Source organism: Jaculus jaculus, chromosome 3, assembly GCF_020740685.1.
Source record: "Jaculus jaculus isolate mJacJac1 chromosome 3, mJacJac1.mat.Y.cur, whole genome shotgun sequence".
Taxonomy (NCBI): Eukaryota; Metazoa; Chordata; class Mammalia; order Rodentia; family Dipodidae; genus Jaculus; species Jaculus jaculus.
This window is the reverse complement of record NC_059104.1, coordinates 12,504,131-12,528,267: the sequence shown is the minus strand read 5'-3', so window position 1 is coordinate 12,528,267 and position 24,137 is coordinate 12,504,131. Positions and strand designations below refer to the sequence as shown.

At 42.1% G+C, this 24,137-nt stretch overlaps 1 protein-coding gene across 1 annotated transcript in view; it reads left to right on the top strand.

Moving 5' to 3' along the window:
- Tm9sf2 (transmembrane 9 superfamily member 2) overlaps nt 1–24,137 on the top strand; it is a 58,995-nt gene that overhangs the window by 25,846 nt on the left and 9,012 nt on the right. The window contains exons 5-13 of the mRNA XM_045146011.1: nt 958–1,087; nt 2,434–2,558; nt 4,047–4,158; nt 5,534–5,613; nt 7,066–7,174; nt 8,997–9,129; nt 11,913–12,032; nt 15,523–15,580; nt 18,782–18,941. Coding sequence (XP_045001946.1) covers nt 958–1,087; nt 2,434–2,558; nt 4,047–4,158; nt 5,534–5,613; nt 7,066–7,174; nt 8,997–9,129; nt 11,913–12,032; nt 15,523–15,580; nt 18,782–18,941 — 1,027 coding nt within the window. The remainder of the gene's footprint in view (nt 1–957; nt 1,088–2,433; nt 2,559–4,046; nt 4,159–5,533; nt 5,614–7,065; nt 7,175–8,996; nt 9,130–11,912; nt 12,033–15,522; nt 15,581–18,781; nt 18,942–24,137) is intronic.

The window sequence follows — 24,137 nt, the reverse complement described above, 5'->3', positions numbered from 1 at the left end:
TATGCTAGCCCAAGAGGTCCTGCGCATCAGCAACAAGCATTCTTAGCTGTTGTGCCGTCTTCCCGGCCCCGTTCTTTACTTTCGGTGTTCCTTTCCTCTACAATAACCCTAAAAGGGGCTGGGGAGATGGCTCAAGTGGTAAAGTGCTTGCCCCACAAGCATGAGGACCTAAGCTTGATTCCTAGTACCCATGTAAGGTGCCGGGTATGGTGGCATGTGCCTGTAATCCCAGTACTGGAGGTAGAGCAGGAGAATCCCTGGGACTCACTGGCCGGCCAGCCTAGCCTGAATGGTAATTCCAGGCCAGTGAGAGACCCTTTCTCAAAGGGGGTTGTCAATGTTCCTATAGATAACACCTGAGTTTGTCCTCTGGCCTGTGTGCACATGCACACACATTAAGAATGTTTTATAACTTGAAAGATTTGGTTCTCTAGTTTTAGAGCATCATTTGTTTTATACATCACTTGAATTTACAGTTTCAACAGAAAATACTGTAATTTTCACTAATTTACTTGGCCTTGGTTGACTGTCTTTCCACATCATGTAGTTTAATATCTGCCTTTCCTGTTGAGTTACCTCAGTAGCAAACATCATTTACTTCTAGTTAAGCTCTTCCTGAGGAGCTAGATGGATTGTTTTACGTCTTGTTTCAAGCTTTGAGTGTTCTGGTAAATGTAATTTATACTTAAGTGCCTAGATAAATAATATCAATTGCCACTTGCAACAACTTAATTTATAAATGTCTTCCCTACATACATTTATGGTTTCAAGTAATCTTCCTCCTCCTACAGTTTGTTAGATGCTGGCAGAATGTTACTACTAACAAATTAACATGTTTCATCAAAGCTTTTGATTTGTGGATCTTACGGCATTCGAAGTGTGACACTGATGTAAGCAGTAATTCGTAGTCATGTTTGCTCGGTTGCCTCCTAACTTGAGTCTTACTTTTGTACACAGGATTGTGGATAACATGCCTGTAACATGGTGTTATGACGTGGAAGATGGTCAGAGGTTCTGTAATCCTGGATTTCCGATTGGCTGTTACATTACAGATAAAGGCCATGCAAAAGATGCCTGTGTTATTAATGTAAGTTTATAACTTATTGATGTAACTGTACTGCTTTTAAAATGGGGCATTTGGGGAAGACAATTCAGTCTTTGCTTGGACGAAAACTTTACCATCATTGAATTAATGCAATTCAAATGTTCTAAAGTCTGGCTACTTGTAGCTTAAACTTAAGCCTAAATTTAAATCTAATATTAAGATAATTTAGATTCAATTCAACATTTATTAAGTCTCTTTTGTTCTCATTGCTGTGTTAAAGACTAGGGCTATTCTAGTTCCATGAAAAGTTAGAAGTTTTATGCATGAAAATGTAGATAGTGATGTGTCCCACAGGCCTCATTATCTAAGTTCATGAAATTTGAAGTGCAAAAGCTTGTGAATATACTTTTTATAAGAACTGTATGTCTTTAGTGCCATTCTTATACAATTAAAATGGATTATTATAACAAATACTTAATATGGAATTTATGAATACAGTACAAAATAATTTTTTGCTAATTCTACTAATAAGAGTATTTTGTTACTAATAACATTCTCGGTGCTGCATTAAGCTGGGTGTCCTGAGGGCGGCCTGGTGCGCCGGCTCTAGTCTGAGGGAAGTTAGCGAGAGCTTGCTCTTGACTGCGTGACACACTTAATGCTTGGGGAGAGTCCATCTTGAATAACATTGGCTATTGTTTTCAAGCCCAAACAGCTAAAAAGTTTTAGAGAGAAGTATTTAAATATATAAGATCTTACATGCCCACAATGTAATCTTAACTTACTTTGTTAATTCTGTTGTAAGTGAAAAGCTAGAAAATATTACTAATTTATTCTTTTAAACAGATGTTAACTTTCACGTTTAAAAAAACAAAACAAAACCCTTAAGCAGGATGTGGTGGTGCACACTTTTAATCCCAGCACTTGGGAGGCAGAGGTAGGAGGGTCGCCATGAGCTCGAGACCACCCTGAGACTGCCTAGTGAATTCCAAGTCAGCCTGGGCTAGAGTAAGACCCTACCTCAAAACAAAACAAAAAACCTTTAAACATAATTTATACCTTTTTCAGCTAATTTTTGTCTTAGGAAGAATTTAAACTTAAAGGTTGAGCACTGAGGGTGGTGGTGCATGCCTGTAATCCCAGCACTTGGGAGGCCGAGGTAGGATCACTGTGAACTAGAGGCCACCCTCAGACTACATAGCAATTTCCAGGTCAGCCTGGGTTAGAGTGAGACCGTACCTGGGGGGTGGGGGGAGAGCAGCGTATAAGGGAAGTTAGACTTCTGTCTAAGCTAAAGTTTTCTTGCTTACATGTAGCCCATTGTGAAGTGTTGTGCTTGACTCTCTGCAGCCAGTTTTCTACCATTAACTCAAAGTTCTGTTCCATAGTCAGAGTTCCATGAAAGAGATACATTTTACATCTTCAACCACGTTGACATCAAAATATACTATCATGTTGTTGAGACTGGGTCCATGGGAGCAAGACTAGTGGCTGCGAAACTGGAACCAAAAAGGTAATTATAGGGTCTGAGAAAGTAGCTCAGTCAGACCTGAGTCTGACCCCCAGAACCTCATGGAATGCCAGGTGTGGTGGTGGACACATGTAATCCCAGAGAAGTAGAGATGTAAGTAGTAACTACAAATACATTAAATTAAAAAGTTAGCTTAGCACTAGGGAAGCAGAGGCAGAATGATTGTGTGTTCATGGCAAGCCTGGGCTACAGAGTTAGACTCTGTCTGTCCCACCCAAGAAAGAAACAAAGATAAATGAAGTGCTGGTCCAAAAGTAAGTACTGGGCCAAGCTTATTCCTTAGCCGTTTAGTCTTCACCCTGCATTTGAGGGTTGATTGTGACTACTAACACTCCTCCTGGTGGGGTTTGTTACTCCACTTGGGTTGTTTAGAGAAAGCAGTAAGTAGGATTCATCTGCCTGTAGTGGTAAGTGGTCAGGCCAAGATATATTTCTGTTTGTTTTTCAGCCGTAAGTTTTCATAGCTTCTTGATTGGTCGGTGCAGAGTAGAGACCATGAGTGGTTGGCACAGTAGTCCCCTTCACAGTGGAGAGACATGTTAGATGCTCTTTTGGGCTGGTAGTGCCATCATTTCTAAAGTCTCCGTGCCAGAGTCAGGATCTTAACATGAAAGTGCATCTGATGGACTATAGTATTTTCTTTTCATGATTTCCCTCGCTGTTGAACTAGCCACTTTCTTTTTGTTGTTGTTTGGGCGTTTTGTTTATTTGTTTGCTGAAGCAAGGTCTCTAGCCCTGGCTGTGAAGCTGACCTGACTCACTCTGTAGTCTAGACTGGCCTTGAACTCACGGTGATCCTCCACCTCAGCCTCCTGAGTGCTGAGATTAAAGGTGTATGCCAGCATGCCCAGCTCAGTTAGCCATTTTCTCACATTACTGACTAGTGGCAAACAATGAATGCCATTCTAAGATAGCTGTTATTCTCTGTGATTTTTGCTTCCTTAAGATTGTTTGGTCAGCATATGAGAGGCTGAGTCAGGAGTTCAAGACCAGCATGGGCAACGTAGCAAGGCACTATTTCAGAAAAGAAAAGCGGGGGAAAGCTCTTTAGTTATAGTAGTTAAAAAGCTTGTAATTTTGGGTAGTGATTTTGTACATGTAACTAAGTCATTATTTACATGAAGTAAATATTTATGCTATTAGATGAGACATGAAACATCTTTTGACTATGAGCAGCATTGTGGAATGTGTACAGAATTTTGTTTGAGCGAGAGAAAGCAGATAGAAACAGTGAATGAATGAATAGGCACTCCAGGGCCTCCAGCCTCTGCAAACAAACTCAAGATGCATGCGCCTCCTTGTGCATCTGCTTACGTGGGTCCTGGGGAATGGAACCTGGGTGCTTAGCATTCGCAGGCAAGTGCCTTGACTGCTAAGCCATCTCTCCAGCCTATGTACAGAATTTCTAACCTTTACTTCATTTTCTGAATTGAATTTATCATCATCTTGCCAAAATGTTTCTTCCCACAGCTTCAAACATACCCATATAGATAAACCAGACTGCTCTGGACCCCCCATGGATATAAGTAACAAGGCTTCTGGGGAGATCAAAATTGCTTACACGTATTCTATTAGCTTCGAGGTGAGTTTGTTTTTATCTTTGTATAACTCAGAAATGGATTTTAAATTTGTACTTCTTAAACTAATTAAAAATACTAATGAATAAGCTTGTCAAATAGATAAGCTTCTAATGAACTGGTTCCTAGAATAGTTTGCCAGTGTATCAAATATCATAATCATTTTTAAAACTGTTTTAGTTTAAAGAAGTCTAGAAACTTGGAGAATTGAGCCTGATCTGTGTTAAATGTAAGACATGTATAAAAGACAAACCATAGCCAGGCGTGGTGGTGCATGCCTTTAATCCCAGCACTCTAGAGTGAGAGGTAGAAGGATCGCCGAGAGTTTGATGCCACCCTGAGACTACATAGTGATTTCCAGGTCAGCCTGGGCTAGAGTGAGACCCTACCTCAAAAAACAAACAAACAAAAAGAGGCAAACCATAAAAAATAGGCATGGGTTGGGTGTGGTGGCACACACCTTTAATCCCAGCACTTTAGAGGCAGAGGTCGGGGGATCATCATGACTTCAAGGCCAGCCTGATACTACAAAGGGAATTCCAGGTCATACTGGGTTACAGTGAAACCATCTCTCAAAAAAACAGAAAGAAAGAAAGAAAGAGGGTGGGGAGAGAGAAGAAGGAAGGAAAGGGAAGGAAACGGAAGAAAGGTGGTACAGAAAAGTTAGGCACATGTAAAAAGCATTCGGGAAACACACCGTTTCTACATCAAGGTTTGAGTATCAGTTTAAATGGAGAGCTTGCTGTTGGGAAATTTTTGTGGGAAACTGAAGAAAGTGTTTTTGTCACTGGAGAAGTTCTTTGGAGGGGAAGTAAAATATGCTTGTAAAAAAACGTATGTAGTATTCTGCTTGTATTAAAAAAGAAAACTATTTTGGCATTGTAATATAAATGTGATGTTTAATATAATGTTTAATTTTGCAAGGCCAGCACAATAAACAGTATATATCTCTAGGTACTTAGAGCCCAGTGTGAGTGACATTTGCCAGATGTTCCGTGTGCCTGGGTCATAACTTTGTGGTCTGGTTAGTTGTCCCATAGGTACAGTGTGAAGACTAACTCCATTTTGTTCTTTTGTAAAGAAATTAAATAAAGCTCTAAATTTTGGCATAAAAATACACTTGTACATGCTGTAATTTGAAACAGGATTTTTTTAAAGCACAAGTATGTACGCTTTGATAGGGACATACAGAATTTTCTTGTTGTTGATTTAGTGTACGCTTAATCTCTTTCTGATTTTCATTAGAGTTGAGTAAATCTAGAACTCTTGGTTAGAAATTCCAAGTGTTGACTAGCAGAAGGGTGAGCTGTTGAAGGGGATTTGGATTCTTAATGGGCTTTGTCAGCATTTGCTCAGAGGCTTGTTACCTTTCCCCTCCAGGAAGAGAAGAATATCAGATGGGCGTCTAGATGGGACTATATTCTGGAGTCTATGCCTCATACTCACATTCAGTGGTTTAGGTAAGAGAGCAGAGCGAGTCTGCTTTTGGCCTTCTACTTACTCTACCCCTGTTCCTTTGAGCAGTTCATTTCCTCTCTAATTCTGTCAAGTATATTGAGTAGTCCTGATACCTCACAGTGTTTGTCTGGGCAAGCCATTGGTTTCCGAGCTTGCTCAGAGGGTTCGAGGGCTGTGCGGACAGCGTGTGAGGCTATTCTGGCTGAGTGGAAGAGTGCTCGGTAAGTAAAGGTTGTGTTGCCACAGCTCTTGTCACCACAGCGAGACTCAGAACTTTCCCCTTAGAACCTGTTGAGAGCATCACTCTCTCCTTCCTCTGGGCTGCTGACTAATCTTTTTGACACCCACTAGTTTACTGAGTAAATGTATCCTTCAGTGAGTTTCTTGAAGATCCCAGTCAGTGATTTATTGCACTGCACTCACCTAATGATGTCACCCTGTGGGCTGTGGACATGGTAGAGGGCTCACCTAGCATGGCCCTGGGCTCAAGCTCCATGTAATAACAAAATGTCATCGAGCTGGGTTCTGGTGGTGTGCATCTGTAGTCCAGTTACTCAGGAGGTTGAGGCACAAGGACTGCATGTTTGAAGCAAGCCTGTGCAGCTTAGCAAAATCTTGTTTTTTAAAAAAAGGGACTCAGTAGTTAAGGCATTTGCCTACAAAGCTTAACAACCCAAGTTTGGTTCCCCAGGACCCATGTAAAGCCAGATTCACAAGTGGCACATGCATCTGGAGTCTGTTTGCAGTGCCCATTCTCTGTAGCTGGGCATGGCGACACACACCTTTAATCCCAGCACTCAGGAGACAGAGGTAGGAGAATCACCTTCAGTTCAAGGCCACCCTGAGACTACAGAGTGAATTCCAAGTCAGCCTGGGCTAGAGTGAGACCCTGCCTTGAAAAAACAAAGAAGGCAGGGGACTGGAGAGATGGCTCCTTAGTTAAAGGTGCTTGCTTACAAAGCCTGATAGCCTCAGTTCACTTTCCCTGTACGCAAATCAAGCCAGATACACAAAAAGGTGCAAGTGTCTACAGTGGTTTGCAGTGGCAATAGGCTCTGGCTCACCCCTGCTTACTCTGTCTTGTTCGCTCACTTGGTCGCGCTCTCAAGTAAGTCAATAGAAGTCTTGTTAAGGCAGGCTACAGGAAAGGGTTGTGATAAGGTGTATGGAGCTATACCCACTTAGAAGTCCACACAGCATTGTTTGTTGGATTTTAGGTAGTTTTAGTTTTGATGGTGCTTTTTATGTTTTTCCTCAGTGAGTCAAAAATTTCATTACCTGTTAATATCTAGTTAGTCCCAGAGATACCACTCTGGTCTCATTATTCCCCATGGTATCTAATGATTGATGCTTTCCTAATGACAACTCAATAAACAGTTTTTTGACAGTGTTTTGTAGATTAACTATTCTGTAGATTGAGCTACATGTTAATCATGATGTGCTTATGTCTGCAGCATAATGAATTCCCTGGTCATTGTTCTGTTCTTATCTGGAATGGTAGCTATGATTATGTTACGGACACTGCATAAAGATATTGCCAGATATAATCAGATGGATTCTACGGTGAGTAGAAACATTTTATCTAGTTTTTAGTGTATACATACACGCAAACATACACACACACACACACACACACACTTCCCTAAAGATTTCAGATGCTGGAGCCATTATTGTGAGTCTAAAATATATGAAAAAATAAGAGCTAAGAATTTTCCAGGAGAAAAACAAACCAAAAATCTGTAGATAAAGATACAAAAGTATATCCCAAGCTGAGGAAAGAAAGTGTGACACATGCAGTCTTTTCAGATGGCCAAAAACACTGATAGAGTTTTTGTATAAATAAATAATTTGTTTTTCTTAGTTTTTGTCTCATGTAGCCCAGGCTGTCCTTGAGCTCACTGTGTAGCCGTGGATGACGTAGACCAACACTGGGATGATGGCATTATTGGGCCCAGCTATGTGTGCTGGGAATGGGATGTGCTGGGAATGGGATCCTGGACTTCATACATGCTAGGCTCAGTACCAGCTTCCTGTTTTTACTTATGCTTTTATTGTGGAGCGGGTGAGGTTATACACAAGTGCGCAGGTTGTGTGGAGGCCACAGGACATTCCCAGTGTTGTTCCTCAGACACCATATACCTTTTGAGACAGGATTTCTCACTTGGCCGGGACTTGTCAAGTAAGCTGGCCAGGGATCCCCAAGGATCATGGTGTCTTTGATTCTGCAGCACGAGATTACAAGTATATCCTGCTGCGCCTGTCGTTTTTCCTTTAATGTGGTTTCTGGGTATTGAACTCAGGTTTTCTTGCTTTCATAGAAATATGCAAAATTGCAAATAAACATTTTCTGTATATAATAACAAATCTAAACTTGGAGTCTAACAGAGGTATATGAACAGGGAAAAAAATCACATTATTTGGTGAGTAGTATTGGCATGAAGTAAGCGTTCATCTGGAAAAAGTTAAGTAGGAGGCTGCAGAGGTGGCTCAGCTGTTAAGGAGTTTGCTTGCAAGACCTGGCCAACCTGGATTTAATTCTCCAGCACCCACATAAGCTGGATACAAATTGGTGCGTGCATCTGTGACTCAGCACATCTGTGCACCCTTACATGCTCATACACACAGTAAGGCAGAATTCAGCTTTAGTCCTCAGATTAAAATAAATAATAAACACAAGAAAACCTATGAAATAATAATATAACACATGAGAAGTTATTGTTATTTTTATTTTTTGGCTTTTTTGGTGGTTGTTGTTTTTGAGGTAGGGTCTCGCTCTGGCTCAGGCTGACCTGGAATTTACTATGTAGTCTCAGGGTGGCCTTGAACTCACAGCGATCCTCCTACCTCTGCCTCCCGAGTGCTGGGATTAAAGGCGTGCGCCACCACGCCCGGCTGAGAAGTTACTTTTAAATCTTGGAGTAGAGTAGAATTTTACATGTCAAACTATAAAAAAAGTGATTGCTATGTTTAATGAATACAAATGTCTGGCAATACAAAACTTAACTGCCAGAATTGTGTGGAAACCACATTGTTTTTGTAAAATATTTTCAGTCTTTTTATTTTTCCTTGGTGGTTCTTGGGGTTGGACCTAGGGCATTATGCATGTTAGACAAGCACTCTACCCTGATCTGTACCCCCATCCCACAGAGGTTTTCAAAAGCTATGTGTAGACTGCAATACATAACATTGCAGGAGAGCCACATCAAACTCCAGGGATCAAATTCTGTTCTTCAGATTTGAAGTAATTAATGTTAGTTCTTTTTTTAACTTTTTAAATTTTTATTAGCATTTTCCAACTTTTTTTTTTTTTTAACAGCATATTCAGTAGTTAACAAGTCTTGGTGATACCATATGACACACTGAACTGACATCATTCTGTTTGTAGGAGGATGCCCAGGAAGAGTTTGGCTGGAAACTTGTTCACGGGGATATATTCCGACCACCCAGGAAGGGGATGCTCTTGTCAGTCTTCCTGGGATCTGGGACGCAGATTTTAATTATGACTTTTGTGACTCTGTGTAAGTACGTTTTAAATGAAAATCAAACAAAATTCTTTTCCTAAATATTTGAAGCCAGTTTTCCTATGTGAAGTAAGCAGGCCGAGTCCCTGGACTCCCACAGCCTTGTGAGCTTAGGCTCTCAGTGCCTTGGGAACAGGTAGCTGTACCCAGAGCTATAGTGCTCCCTGGAGGCCAACTCTCGTCACGTTGCCTCTGGGCCACAGATGAGGGACCATCTAGAACTTGGGTGGCCTAAAACCAGGGTTACTCAGGTTGGATGTTTCACCCAACTACAGAGCAAGGAGCAGTCAGTTAAGATTCCAAAGCATGCTTGACATCCAGGAGAAAAGAGAGAAGGGAAAAGGATGAAACTAGATGTATTTTGTGCTCTTTCTCATTTGTGGGGGATTTAGGAAGTGAGGCTTGGTTATCTAGCCTTGTTCAGCAAAGGTCTCTTTGGTGTCACCTGGAGCCACCTGAGTGCCTTGATGTTTTATTACTGAAAGTTTTATCAGCTAAGTATATCTCTGTAGAAGGTACTAATCAGCCTGGGGTGGTCCTGGGACTGCTGTCTGGGGTTATGTTTATTCCAGATTCTTCCAGTTTTCTTTATTCCAAGAGGAACAAAATGCTTTTGACTAGAATGTTTTTTTCTTGTTTTTCTTAATGACAGCTATGGATGAACAAAGAACATTACTGGAAGAATTCAGACAGATGACCTTTCAGGTGTTCTTAGTCAATATTTGTTCTTGTTTGATTTCATCCTAAATATGTAATATTGTAATCTTTATCTTTGCCTTTGAAGATAGATTGTCACTTTGTATCCCATGCTGGCCTTGAACTCATAACAGTCTGCCCCATCCTCCATAGTTCTAGGATCACAGGCATGCATTTACCATGCCTAGCCCTGTATTAACTTTCTGTTAGTAAAATTATTACATATTTTTATAATGGGAATAATTAACTATCATTTCCAAATATTTAGAACCTTAATAGGTTTGAGAGCCACCATCTCTGACCTTTAAGCTTAATTTGAAGAGTAGCGCTTTGTTTTAAATATATATTTAGGGCTGGAGAGATGGCTTAGCAGTTAAGCGCTTGCTTGCCTGTGAAGCCCAAGGACCCCAGTTCAAGGCTCGATTCCCCAGGACCCACGTTAGCCAGATGCACAAGGGGTGCACACGTCTGGAGTTCGTTTGCAGTGGCTGGAGTCCCTGGTGCGCCCATTCTCTCTGTTCTCTGCCTCTTTCTCTGTCGCTCTCAAATAAAAATAAAAATAAAAATTTATTAATTTTTTAATTTTTATTAACATTTTCCATGATTATAAAAAAAATATCCCATGGTAATTCCCTCCCTCACCCCGATACTTTCCCCTTTGAAAAATAAATATTTAAAATACATATATATAAATATATATATTTAGGTCTTAGTAGTTAAGGAGTGTGCTTGTAAAGCCAAAGGACCCAGGTTTGATTCCCCAGGACCCACATTACCCAGATGCACAAGGGGGTGCACATATCTGGAGTTTGTTTGCAGTGACTGGAGGCTCTGGCATGCCCATTCTCTCTTTCTCTGTCAAATAAACAAATACACACACATGCGTGCACACTCACACACACACACACACACACACACACACACACACACACACAAATATCAACAGTTAGGGAACTAGCTACAGCTTTGATAGGAGTAGAATTTAGAAGGTCATTAGACTGAAGAGGGTAGGCCCTCTTAAAGACATTACCTTTCTCGGCCCTGGGACGAGTGGGAGATGGCTACATTAACTGAAAACCTGGCAGGTCTTGAGAGTTAGCCTGATCTTGCTGTTGCATGACTTCTAATGTCAGGCCAGTGTGTGTGTTTGGTCCTGCACATTTGGAATACGATGGAATTTCTTTGCTGCTGGGATTAAAAGTCACTTAGAATTCTTGCCAGTCTTGTACTGACCTTGGGATGAGGCATGAGAATCTTCAAGTATTGTTACACCCCTTGGTGTGAGAAGGGCTGTTTAAAAAGGAGCAAGCAGGGCTGGAGAGATGGCTTAGCAGTTAAGCACTTGCCTGTGAAGCCTAAGGATCCCGGTTCAAGGTTCCCCAGGATCCACGTTAGCCAGATGCACAAGGGGCACATGCGTCTGGAGTCCATTTGCAGTGGCTGGAGGCCCTGGCACGCCCATTCTCTCTCTCTCTGCCTCTTTCTCTGTCACTTTCAAAAATAAATAAAAATTTTTTTTAAAAAGGATCAAGCAGCTAACAGGGAGTGAGGTCAGCCCAGGATTCCAGTGCTTCACCCAGTTCGTAGGCGGTTGTTTTCAGACATCTGGAGGAGTTGCTCTGTGGTTAGATTCGTATTCGCTCTTATGTTTGGATGTAGGGGCTTTGTTTTTGTTTCTCCCCTAGAAGGCCTACTTTTCCAGTTGCATTCTAGCTTTCCTGGCCTTGAACTTGGTGATCCTCAATCCCCCTACCTCACCCTGCTGATGAAACAGAAGTGGTAACACTTAACTGAGTGTGAGTAGTTGTGCTTGAGTCTTGGAGGCACTGAAGCACTCGTCCACGTGGTCAGCTCCCGGACTGGAGAGGAGGAGGCTCACAGCCCCCCCCCCCACCCGACACTGCTCGCGGAGCTTGTCTCGTGCTGCCGCACACTAGTGTGGCTCACTAAGCAGCTCCTAGATGATGGTGACTTGGCGGTTTTGTTTTCTTGCTTCAGAAATAAGAAGGTGCTATCATTTCACAACACAATAAACATAGCAATAACATTTATAATCTTCAGTGGGTTGTTTTCTTTTTTTTTAGTTTTTGCTTGCCTTGGATTCTTGTCACCTGCTAATCGAGGAGCACTGATGACGTGTGCTGTGGTCTTGTGGGTACTGCTGGGCACACCTGCAGGCTATGTTGCTGCCAGATTCTACAAGTGTAAGTAAAAGCCCATGTGGCAGGCTGCCAGATCAAGAACTGGCTCTGTTGCATCCATGGTTCTGAGCCTGGGTGTTAGATAGGCAGTGCTCTAAATGGAAGAGTTACAGGAGTCTTTCTCCTTAGGGAAAGCCTGGTTGGGAGTTTCTTTGTTACAGTGAATGATTGTCCCTAGATTTATCTGTTCAAAAGGCTTAGATAGTAAAATAAGCAATTTAGATACTGCAGATCCACTATCCCCTCCTCTTTCTTTTTCCGAGGTAGGGTCTCACTCTAGCCAAGAATGACCTGGAATTCACTGTGTAGTCTCAGGATGGCCTTGAACTCAAGGCGATCCTCATAGTGGGATTAAAGTGCTGGGATTAAAGGCATGCACCACCCCGCCCTCCCGGCTCTCCTTTCTTCTTTTTAAGTTTGAGCTTATCATGTTGAGCTAAACAACTTGCAATTGCTATAAGCATATAGGTTCTAACAAAGGAAAAAAGTATACAAATATGTGTCACTGGTTTGTAACTAAAACACATTAGGACATAAGAAGTTGATGTTAACATACCATCTTAATGTTTCTAAAAATAGAACTGCCGGGTGTGGTGGCGCACACCTTTAATCCCAGCACTTCGGAGGCAGAGGTAGGAGAATCACTGTGAGATCAAGGCCAACCTGAGGCTGCATAGTGAATTCCACATCACCCTGGGTTAGAGTGAGACCCTACCTTGAAAAACCAAGTAAAACTATTTGACATAGAGATCTCACTGTGTGGTGAACCATGAAAGAAGTTACTTTTGTTACATCATTACTTGCAGTTTTTCAATTTTTTCTGTACTTACTTCTCAGAAGTAAAGCAAGATTCAGTGAACAAGTGTCAAGGCCACATATGTGACTGGATACAATATGTGTCATAATTGGCCCTGCTTAGGAATACTGAAGTGCTGTCTGTCATTTCCTGAGGCCTTCTGATAGGAAAATATGTGAGATGAAATATAGGTGGTGACACGTAGAAATATTAGCAAGATTTTTCTAGGTGTGGTTCTCCCACTGTGTGAAGCCCTGTTTATGTATGAGAGGGGTGTTGGTGGAGGGAGGGGGACCTTCTATGAATTTCTATTAAGTTTTTTTTTTCTTTTGCCCTATGAGATACAGTCAAACCCTTGTCTGTCATAGTGGTTTTCTGTCACTTCTTTAGCCAAACTGTGTTCCTTGGTGCTTGTATCCCCAACCACTCTCCTCTCCTGTCCTCTCCCACTACTGCCCCTCCATCCTTCAGATCTCCCTTTTGCAAGCTCACAGCCATTATTACAGGTACTATCAGGAAAAACACTTCAAAGCTGGGGAGGATGGCTCAGTGGTTAAAGGCATTTGCTGGCAAAGCCTATCAGCCTAGGTGTTCAGTTCATCAACACACACATAAAGCCAGACACAGAAAGTACCACAAATACTAGGCACTTATTTGCAGAGACAAGAGACCCTGATGTTCCCATACACACACACACACACACACACACACACACACATACACACACATTAAAATATGGAGTAGGGTGCTGGAAATATTAAGGTGCTTGCCTGTGAAGCCTAACAACCCAGGTTTGACTCCCCAGAGAGCCCATGTAAGCCAGAGGTATATGGTGGCACATACGTCTGGAGTTTGCAGTGTCTAGAGGCCCTGGTGCACCCATTCTCTCTAATAAATAATAATAAAAATTCGACCTGCTGGGCATGGTGGCGCATGCCTTTAATCCCAGCACTCGGGAGGCAGAGGTAGGAGGATCGCCGTGAGTTCGAGGCCACCCTGAGACTACATAGTGAATTCCAGGTCAGCCTGAGCCAGAGTGAGACCCTACCTCGAAAAACAAAACAAAACAAACAAACAAAAAAGGTGTAATGACCTTCTTTTTTTAATTTTAATTTTAAAGAGCAAGAGACAGAGAATTGGCATTCCAGGGCCTTGGCCATTGTAATTGCATTCCAAATACTTGCACCACCTAGTGGGCATGTGTGACCTTGTGCTTGCCTCACATTTGTGCATCTGGCTTATGTGGGATCTGGAGAGTCAAACATGGTTCCTTAGGCTTCATAGGCATGCACCTTAATCACTAACCTATCTCTCCAGCCAAAAATAAAGTAGTTTTTAAAAAAAAATTTTTTTAAGAAAGGAAAACAAGCTGAGCATGGTGGCACATGTCTTTAATCCCAGCAAGAGGCAGAGGTAGGAGGATCGCTGTGAGTTCAAAGCCAGCTTGATACTACATAGTGAATTCCAGGTCAGCCTGGCTAGACGTGGGACCTTATACCTTGAAAAACCAAAACAAAGAAAACTCTTGAGATGAAGAGATGGCTTAGTGCTTAAGACAGTTGCCTGCAAAGCCTAACGACCCGGTTCAGTTCCCCAGTACCCATGTATTGCCAGATACACAAAATGGCATGTGCACCTGAAGTTCATTTGCATCAGCTACGAGTCCTGGCATGCCCGTATTCTCATTTTCTTTCTCTCTCCCTGCCCCCAAAATAAATAAATTTTTATAAAGAAAAACACTTCATTTTACAGAATTTTTAAAAAATAAGTGTCTTTTCTTGCTCCATGCTATAGTCTGTCTTCCTGGGTTCAGGCAGTCCTTCCTCGGTCTTTCTGAGACTATAGGCATGTGCCGCAATGTCTGCTTCCAGAATCGTTTCTTGTTTCAAATATTTTATATAAGTTGGGCTTATATTAACCCCATAGTAAATTCATAGCAGTCGATGTAACACTGAAACCATACTAAATGACATGCTATTCATGCCATTTGTGTATAATTCTGTCACATTTTCCTTTAGGGCAAGTAGTACATATACTTACTTATGAGTGACACAGAACTTTAGAGGTCAAAATTCTTCATCATCCAGTTTTCTCTCTTTTTCACTGGGAGCAAGTATTGTCATTTTTACTCTGCATATTTCATTATTTGATATCTTTGCACAGAAAAATTAGAGAAGGCAAAAGCATAAAAGTTATAGGAGATTTGTCTGTCAGAAAGCTATAAGCCATAAGCCTTTTCTGCATTTTGTTGTCCCAGTCTCATACATTCATACACTCATCTCCCCACCCCTTCCAGAAACTACGGAGTTGGAGAACCTTGAGGATAGAAATTTAAATTGGTTGCATGTCAGGTTTGGGCTTAGAACAAATTCTGAAATGGACCACAAGATGAGCAAGAATTCTCAGTGCGTCCTTTTTCCTTTCTCTGCCCAGTCACATTAATTGGTGTGAGCTTGGGATTGAAGGAATTTGTTTTGTTTTGAAATACAAATATATAACAAGACCTGATCTGGGCAGATTATCCTAGTCCTGGGCTTCTGTGCATCTTGGCCGACTTAAAAGTGTGTACAGGGCCTTGGCTCATGCACTCAGAGCGAGCAGCCACTGCTCCTCTGACAGCTCCATAGATGCCAGACTCCTGCTAGATTTGGTTTCCTTTAAAAACAATCTATACTCACACTTTGTTTTCTTCCATAGCATTTGGGGGTGAGAAGTGGAAAACAAATGTTTTGTTAACATCATTCCTTTGTCCTGGGTAAGTAAAATTTTCAGTAATTCTTAAGTAATATTTTAGTCCCTAAGAATACTTGCTTAATTTTTGCAAAGAATTAAAAAGCGAATATTCAGTAAGCATTTGCCAAATGATGATAGCCCACCATTCTGAAAAAATTATCTTTAGATATGAGAAGTATTTACATTCTAAGAAGTATTTGTGAAAAAGAGAGGGCTCATAGCTCTCTTGGCAAGAAGTCTTCTGTCTCAGCCTGTAGTGATCAGTCTGATGAACAGTGAATAAGGATGCATTAAAGCTTTTGACCTAATCGCAGGAAGGGCAAGCCTGTATGTATTTTTGGGTTTTTATCAAGTGTATTGCTGCTGTTTGGTATATTCCATTAAGTGCACCAAAAATTAACAGTCACCACAAAAGAACACAAAATACCTTAAAAAAAAAAAAGAAAAGAAAGCCCAGTCTGGTGGCACACATCTTTAATCCCAGCACTTGGGAGGCTGAGGTAGGAGGATCTCAGTGAGTTTGAGGCGTCCTGGAGAATACAGAGTGATTTCCAGGTCAGCCTGGGCTGAGTAAGACACTACCTCAAAAAGAAAACACCCCCCAAATATTTTAATTCTTATTGTCATCTCCATTGACAGTCCCAACATACATGTCAGCCATTTTTGTTCTCTTCGGATTTTTAAAAATATATATTTTCTTTATTTATTCATTTATTAGTGACAGGGGGAGGAGAAAGAATGGGCACACCAGGGCCTCTAGCCACAGCAAACAAACTCAGATGCATGTACCACCTTGTACATCTGGCTGATGTGGGACCTGGAGAATTGAACCTGGCTCCTTGGGCTTTGCAGGCATGCGCCCTAACCACTAAGCCATTACTCTAGCCCCCCCAGATTCACTTTTATTTATTTATTCATAAGGAAACAAAGACACTGAGAAAGAGAGAGGGGGACAGAGAGACAGAGAATGGGCATACCAGGACCTCTAGTTGCTATAGACAAACTCCAGATGTGTGTGCCACTTTGTGCATCCGGTTTTCTGTAAGTGCTGGGAATTGAACCCAGCCAGCTCCCTCTGTTCAGATGTGTATGCTTTGTTCAAGCTGTGTCCCGTCTCTGTCCCCGTAGTGTCAGCTCAAGCAGTGACTTCCTTACCAAGAGTGTCCCGTCTCTGTCCCCGTAGTGTCAGCTCAGTGACTTCCTTACCAAGAGTGTCCCGTCTCTGTCCCCGTAGTGTCAGCTCAGTGACTTCCTTACCAAGAGTGTCCCGTCTCTGTCCCCGTAGTGTCAGCTCAGTGACTTCCTTACCAAGAGTGTCCCGTCTCTGTCCCTGTACTGTCAGCTCAAGCAGTGACTTCCTTACCAAGAGTGTCCCGTCTCTGTCCCCGTAGTGTCAGCTCAGTGACTTCCTTACCAAGAGTGTCCCGTCTCTGTCCCCGTAGTGTCAGCTCAGTGACTTCCTTACCAAGAGTGTCCCGTCTCTGTCCCTGTACTGTCAGCTCAAGCAGTGACTTCCTTACCAAGAGTGTCCCGTCTCTGTCCCCGTAGTGTCAGCTCAGTGACTTCCTTACCAAGAGTGTCCCGTCTCTGTCCCTGTACTGTCAGCTCAAGCAGTGACTTCCTTACCAAGAGTGTCCTGACTCTGTCCCTGTAGTGTCAGCTCAAACAGGGACTTCCTTACCAAAAGTGTCGTGTCATTTCTCAGCTGCCTCCAGTTCCTGGCATCTGTTACTCCCTTGCCATGTGTTCTGTTCGTGTAGTTTTTATTCCTGCAGATGCATCTAGGTCTCCTGTGTCTCCCATAAGCATCTTCCCTGCTACTCATTATTCCTTTTCCATTCATAACACAGTGCCTAGACCTGCTCCCTATTGTCATTTATTCTGCACACATTTGCAGGGTAGACCTGTGCCATGTGTATTTGTCACATCATTTTGCTGAAATTTCTTTTAAGGTTACCAATAACATTCCCATTTTCAAATCTGGACACACTAACTCCTTGCAGGCTGACATTAGCATGCCTCTCTTCAGCATCTTCCTTTCTGGGCTTCCTAGACTCCATGCTCTGCTGGTTCTTTATTACACTCTGGTTAGCCCTTCTCTGATTTATATTCTTTTTTCTTCTTCTTGGTTTTTCAAGGTAGGGTTTCACTCTAGTTCAGGCTGACCTGGAAATCACTATGTAGTCTCATGGTGGCCTCAAACTCATGGTGATCCTCCTACCTCTGCCTCCCAAGTGCTATAATTAAAGGCATGTGCTACCATGTCCAGCTGATTTATATTCTTTAAAAAATATTTATTTATTTATTTGAGAAAGAGGCAGAGAGAGAACAAATTGACACACCAGACCCTCCTGCCACTGCAGATTGTACATTGGGTTTTACATGTGTACTGGGAAATTGAACCCAGGTAGTCAGGATTTGCAAGTAAGTGCATTTAACCAATGAGCCAACTCTCCAGTCCTAATTTATATTATTTATCTTACTCCCATTTTTGGGGGGAGGTGGGGTTCAAGGTAGGGTCTTGCCGTAGCCCTGGTTGACCTGGAATTCGCTATGTAGCCTCAGGGTGACCTTAACCTCCCAAGTGCTGGGATTAAAGGCATGGGCCATCATGCCTGGCCTTACCTTAATCTTGGGGCCGGGGGAGAGTTTAGGCTGGGTGTGGAGGCTTTACATGGGTACTGGGGAGTTGAACTCTGGTATTTTAATAACTGTGCTCAGAACACTTGAAAGATTATGTAATAATTACACATGTTCATATACCTAGTTCAGTAAAAGCACAAAGGAAGTCAAGCTACTTAGCAAGGAAATGGTGGCTGGGGTGTATAAATAACTCCCATGTATGACTTGTCAAAAGACATGGAATTGATGGAAACAACAGAGCAGGTAGGCAGCAAATCATGGAAGGTAAAACCCAAAGAGCCAACAAGCACAGATGTTAGCTGCAGCTGTTGGTAAGGAATACAAACTACCACCATGCCAAGAGTGATAACAGTATGTGAAAAGGTAACTCTCATAAGCTGATAATTAGACTTTAAATTGGGCAGAACCAGACAAAAGGACAAATTTGCAGTTTATAATAAAGCTTTAAATTACATACCCAATGACTTGGCAGTTTTCTCATGTGTGTGTCTGTCTGTCCTAAGAGTGTAGAAATTGTAATACCAGCTATGGATTGTTGTCAACACTCTCTTCATCTTGTCCCATTCTGGCTGTCTTTCAGGATCGTGTTTGCTGACTTCTTTATCATGAATCTGATCCTCTGGGGAGAAGGATCTTCAGCAGCTATTCCCTTTGGCACACTGGTTGCCATCTTGGCCCTTTGGTTCTGCATATCTGTGCCATTGACGTTTATTGGTGCATATGTTGGCTTTAAGAAGAATGTAAGTTTATAGGTGCTTAGTAACATCTGTGAAAGTTAGCATACTCTGATTTGAAAGATGCCATTCAAGAGCTGGAGAGATGTCTTAGCGGTTAAGGTGCTTGCCTGCAGAGCCTAAGGACCCATGTTTGACTCCAGATCCCACGTAAGCAAGACACACAAAGGTGAGGCAAGCACAAGGTAGCACATGCCCACTAGGTGGCGCAAGCATCTGGAGTTCAACTGCAGTGACTGAGGTCTTGGTGCACCAATTGTCCCTTCCTTCATTCCTTCCCCCATTTCTAAAATTAAAAAAAAAGATGCCGTACAAGCATGTTAACGATATTCTATGCTTGTCCTATGGGATCCAGATTTTACCAATTTTTTTTTAAATGTTTTTTTCTCTTTTATTTTTATTGACAACTTTATAATTGTAAAAATATCCCATGGTAATCCCTCCTCCCCCTTTTTCCCCTTTGAAACTCCACTGTCCATTGTATCCCCTCTTCCTGTCAATCAGTCTCTCTTATTTTGATGTCATGATCTTATCCTTCTGTTATAATGGTCTTGTGTAGGTAGTGTCAGGCACTGTGAGGTCATGGATATCCAGGCCATTTTGTGTCTGGAGGAGCACATTGTAAGGAGTCCTTCCTTCCTTTGGCTCTTAACAATCTTTCCACCACCTCTTCCGCAACAGATCCTGTGCCTTGGAAGGTGTGATAGAGATATTTCAGTGCTGAGCATTCTGTCACTTCTTCTCTGCACCATGGTGCCTTCTGAGTCATCCTCAAAGTCACTGCCATCTGAAAAGAGAAGCTTTTCTAACCAAAAGTGAGAGTAGCATTAATATATGGGTATGAATATTAAGAGAAGTGCTTACTGGTGAGCATAGTATATACATTTAGCCAGACAGCAAAAGGCGTTACACCCCAGGGCTCATGACTACCCCTGTTGTAGGTTTTCAGAATCAGGGATGTATTCCCTCCTATGGAGTGGGCCTCCAGTCCAATTAGAGAGCAGTCGTTTTCCCCCATAACAGACATGCCACTATTGCACCCATTGGCTCATTTGGCCTAGGTGGCCAAATATAAGGCTTGCAGTGTCCACTGTTGAGTATCTTCACTGGTGATTTATCTCTCTCCCATTGAACTGCATGCAGAACATCTTCTTCCAGCTTTCTGTCAGCTGGTCTACATGGAGGTTTTCAGCTCAGTTCCAGCAGGATTTCCCAGTGACCTTGCAGCCTGAATATGTGGAGTCTTCAGCAGTAGGGTCTTACCATCTATTCCTGGTGGGAAACCAAGGACCTCGGCAATGGCCTGTAATGTTTTGGGGGTATCTGGGACCTCCCTGACCAACAACTCACTGGAAGGTATTCTATCTCTGGCACTGAAAATTTTCTAGTAATAATCTATGGCTTCTGAGTGGTCTGTTGTCCAAAAAAGTAGGTTTCCATATGACAATACCATCTTCTTAAGTCCCCAGTCCCCCCCTGTCTATTCCTTTTATATTCCTTTGTAGCTTACTGGCCTCTGCTACTGAGTTTTATTCCTACTCACATAGAAGTCCAATCATTTGTAGCTAGGATCCACATATGAGAGAGAGCATGTGACATTTGGCTTTCTGGGCCTAGGTTACCTCACAAAGTATAATATTTTCCAGATCCATCCATTTTCCTGCACATTTCATAACTTCATTTTTCTTTACTACTGAGTAGAACTCCATTGTGTAAATGTGCCACATCTTCATTGTCCACTCATCAGTTGAGGGACATCTAGGCTGGTTCCATTTCCCAGTAGTGACACAAGTCCTTAGAATATATGCCTAGGAGTGCTATAGCTGGGTCATGTAGTCAATCTGTCTTTAGCTGTCTCAGGAACTCCACACTGATTTCCACAATGGCTGGACCAGATTGAATTCCCATCAACAGTATTGTCCACATCCTTGCCAGCATTTATGGTCATTTGTGTTCATGATGGTAGCCAATCTGACAGGAATGAGATGGAATGTCAACCTAGTTTTAATCTAAATTTCCCTGATGACTGGGGATGTAGAACATTTTTTAGATGTTTATATGCCATCTGTATTTCTTTTTTTGAGAATCCTATTTAGTTCCATAGCCCCTTTTTTTTCAAATTTTTTTTTATTTTAACATTTTCCATGATTATAAAATATATCCCATGGTAATTCCCTCCCTCCCCACTCCCACATCAATGTTTTTTTTATTAACAACTTCTATGATTCTAAAAAATATACCATGATAATACCTTCCTTCCCCATACTTTTCCCCTTTGAAACTCCCTTCTCCATCCTATTTCCTCCCCATCTCAATCAGTCTCTCTTTTATTTTGATGTCACGATCTTTTCCTCCTATTATGATGCCTTCTGAGTCATCCCAAGGTCCCTGCCATCTGAAAAGAGAAGATTCTCTACCAAAAGTGAGAGTAGCATTAACGTAAGGGTATGAACATTAAGAGAAGTACTTATTAGGCAGTTTGATAAGCATAGTATATACATTTAGCCAGGCAACAGCAGACATTACACCCCTAGGGCTCATAACTACCCCTGTTTTAAGTGTTCAGTATCAAGGCTGTATTCCCTCCCATGGAGCGGGCCTCCAGTCCAATTAGAGGGCAGTTTGTTTCCACGATGACAAACATGCCACCATTTCACCTGTTGGCTCATTTGGCCTGATTGACAAAATATAAGGCTAGCGGTGTTCACTGTTGAGCATCTTCACTGGTGATTTCTCTCTCCCCCATTGAACTGCATCCATAGCCCATTTTTTAATTGGGTTGTTTGATTTCTTATTACTTAATTTTTTTAGTTCTTTGTATATCCTAGATATTAATCCTCTATCAGATGTATAGCTGGCAAAGATTTTCTCCCCCTCTGTAGTTTGCCTCTTTGCCCTATTCAGTGTCCTTTGCTATACAAAAGCTTTGTAATTTCATGAGGTCCCAGTGGTTAATCTGTGGTTTTATTGCCTGAGCAATTAGGGTTATATTCAGAAAGTCTTTGCCGAGACCAATATGTTGAAGGGTTTCCCTTACTTTTTCCTCTAGCATTTTCAGATCTGATATTAAGGTCTTTGATCCATTTGGACTTAATTCTTGTGCATGGAGAGAGATAAGGATCTATTTTCATCCTTCCACAGATATATATCCAGTTTTCCCAGCACCATTTGCTGAAGAGGCTGTCTTTTCTCCAACGAGTATTTCTGGCATTTTGTGAAAGATCAGGTGGCTATAGCTACCTGGACTTACATCTGGATCCTCTATTCTGTTCCATTCATCTACATGTCTGCTTTTATGCCAGTACCATTCTGTTTGGGTTACTATGGCTCTGTAATAGGTTAAAACCAGGTATGGTGATACCGCCAGCTCAAAATTGTTTCAGATATTCGAGGGTTTTTTTTTTTTTTTTTTGTTTTTTTTTGTTTTTTCGAGGCAGGGTCTCACTCTGGCTCAGGCTGACCTGGAATTCACTATGTAGTCTCAGGGTGGCCTCGAACTCACGGCGATCCTCCTACCTCTGCCTCCCGAGTGCTGGGATTAAAGGCGTGCGCCACCACGCCCGGCTTTCGAGGGTTTTTTTTTGTGTGTGTGTTTCCAAATGAAATCTTGGATTCTTTTTTTTCTATTTCTATGAAGAATGCCATTGGAATTTTGATGGGGATTGCCTTAAATGTGTAAATTGCTTTTGGTAAGATTGCCATTTTCACAATATTGATTCTTCCAATCCAAGAACAAGTATATCTTTCCACTTCCTAGTGTCTTTTGCAGTTTCTTGCTTGTTTTAAAATTTTCATTGTAGAGATCCTTCACTTCCTTGGTTAGGTTTATCCAAGGTACTTTATTTATTTATTTTTTATGCAATTGTGAATGGGTGTGATTCTACCACTGAGTCTTAAAATACTCTTAATAGGGATGGGATGGAGAGGCCACAAGTGGAAACTAATATAGGCTGGTTAGTAAAGAAATGCCAGGATAAACTAATGAAAACTGGCTTGTTAACTTTAAATATATTATTTTTTTTGTTTGTTTTTGGTTTTCAAGGTAGGGTCTCACTCTCTAGCTCAGGTTGACCTGGAATTCACTATGTAGTCTCAGGGTGGCCTTCATCAAACTCACAGCGATTCTCTTACTGCTGCCTCCTGAGTGCTGAAATTAAAGGTGTGTGTCATCATGCCGGCTTGTAAACTATGTGTCTGCCTGTGTGTGCATGTGAGTGCATGTATGTTGAATAGAGACCAGAGGACAACCTTGGGTGATGTCCACATTTGAGAAAGGGTCTCTCACTGGCCTGGAGCTCACTAGTTAGGGTAGTCTACCTGGCCAGGACTCCCAGGGATCCTCCTGTCTCCTCATCAGTGCTGAAATTACAGGCATACAACAGCACAACAGGTTTATTTGTGGGTTTTTTTTTTTTTTTGTGTGTGTGTGTGTGTGTGTGTGTGTGTGTGTAAGTCAGATGGTAACTTTCTAGGAGCAGTCCTCATCTCCCACGTTACTTGAGACAGGCTCTCTCATAGTTCATTTTCCACTGCTGTGTTTGCCATTGCTGCTGGTCCAGAAGTTTCTGTGAAATGTTCCTTTCCCCGCCTCCCTTCTTGTTTTTGGCATGCTGGGATTACAGAAGCTCACTGTGACTTCTGGCTTTCTCCAGGAGCCTGAACTCGGGTCCCCAGATGTGGTGGTTTGATTCAGGCATCCCCCGTAAACTTAGGTGTTCTGAATGCTAGGTTCCCAGCTGATGGCAATTTTGGAAATCAGTGCCTTTTAGAGGGAGTGCATGGTTGGGGGCGGGCTTACGGGTGTTACAGCCAGTTTCCCCAAGCCAATGTTTGGCACACTCTCCTGTTGTTATTGTCCACTTGATGTGGGCCAAGGGATGATGTCCACCCTCTGCTCATGTCATTGTTTTCCCTACCATCATGAAGCTTCCCCCTTGAGCCTGTAACCTCCCCCCCCCCCCACCATTGCTCTTGGTTGAGCGATTTCTACCAGCAGCGCGGACCCGACTGCAACACCACGCTTGCACAGCAGTGCTTCTTCGCCCTGCCTCTCACTTGGCGTTTGATAGGTATTAGGAGATTGAACTCAGGTCCTCATGCTTGTGAGGCAAACACTTGACTGACTGAGCCATTTCTTCGCACCTGACTTAGCCTAAAATAAGTACAGTTTTCATTTCTATTTATTTGCTAATGAAGAAACAG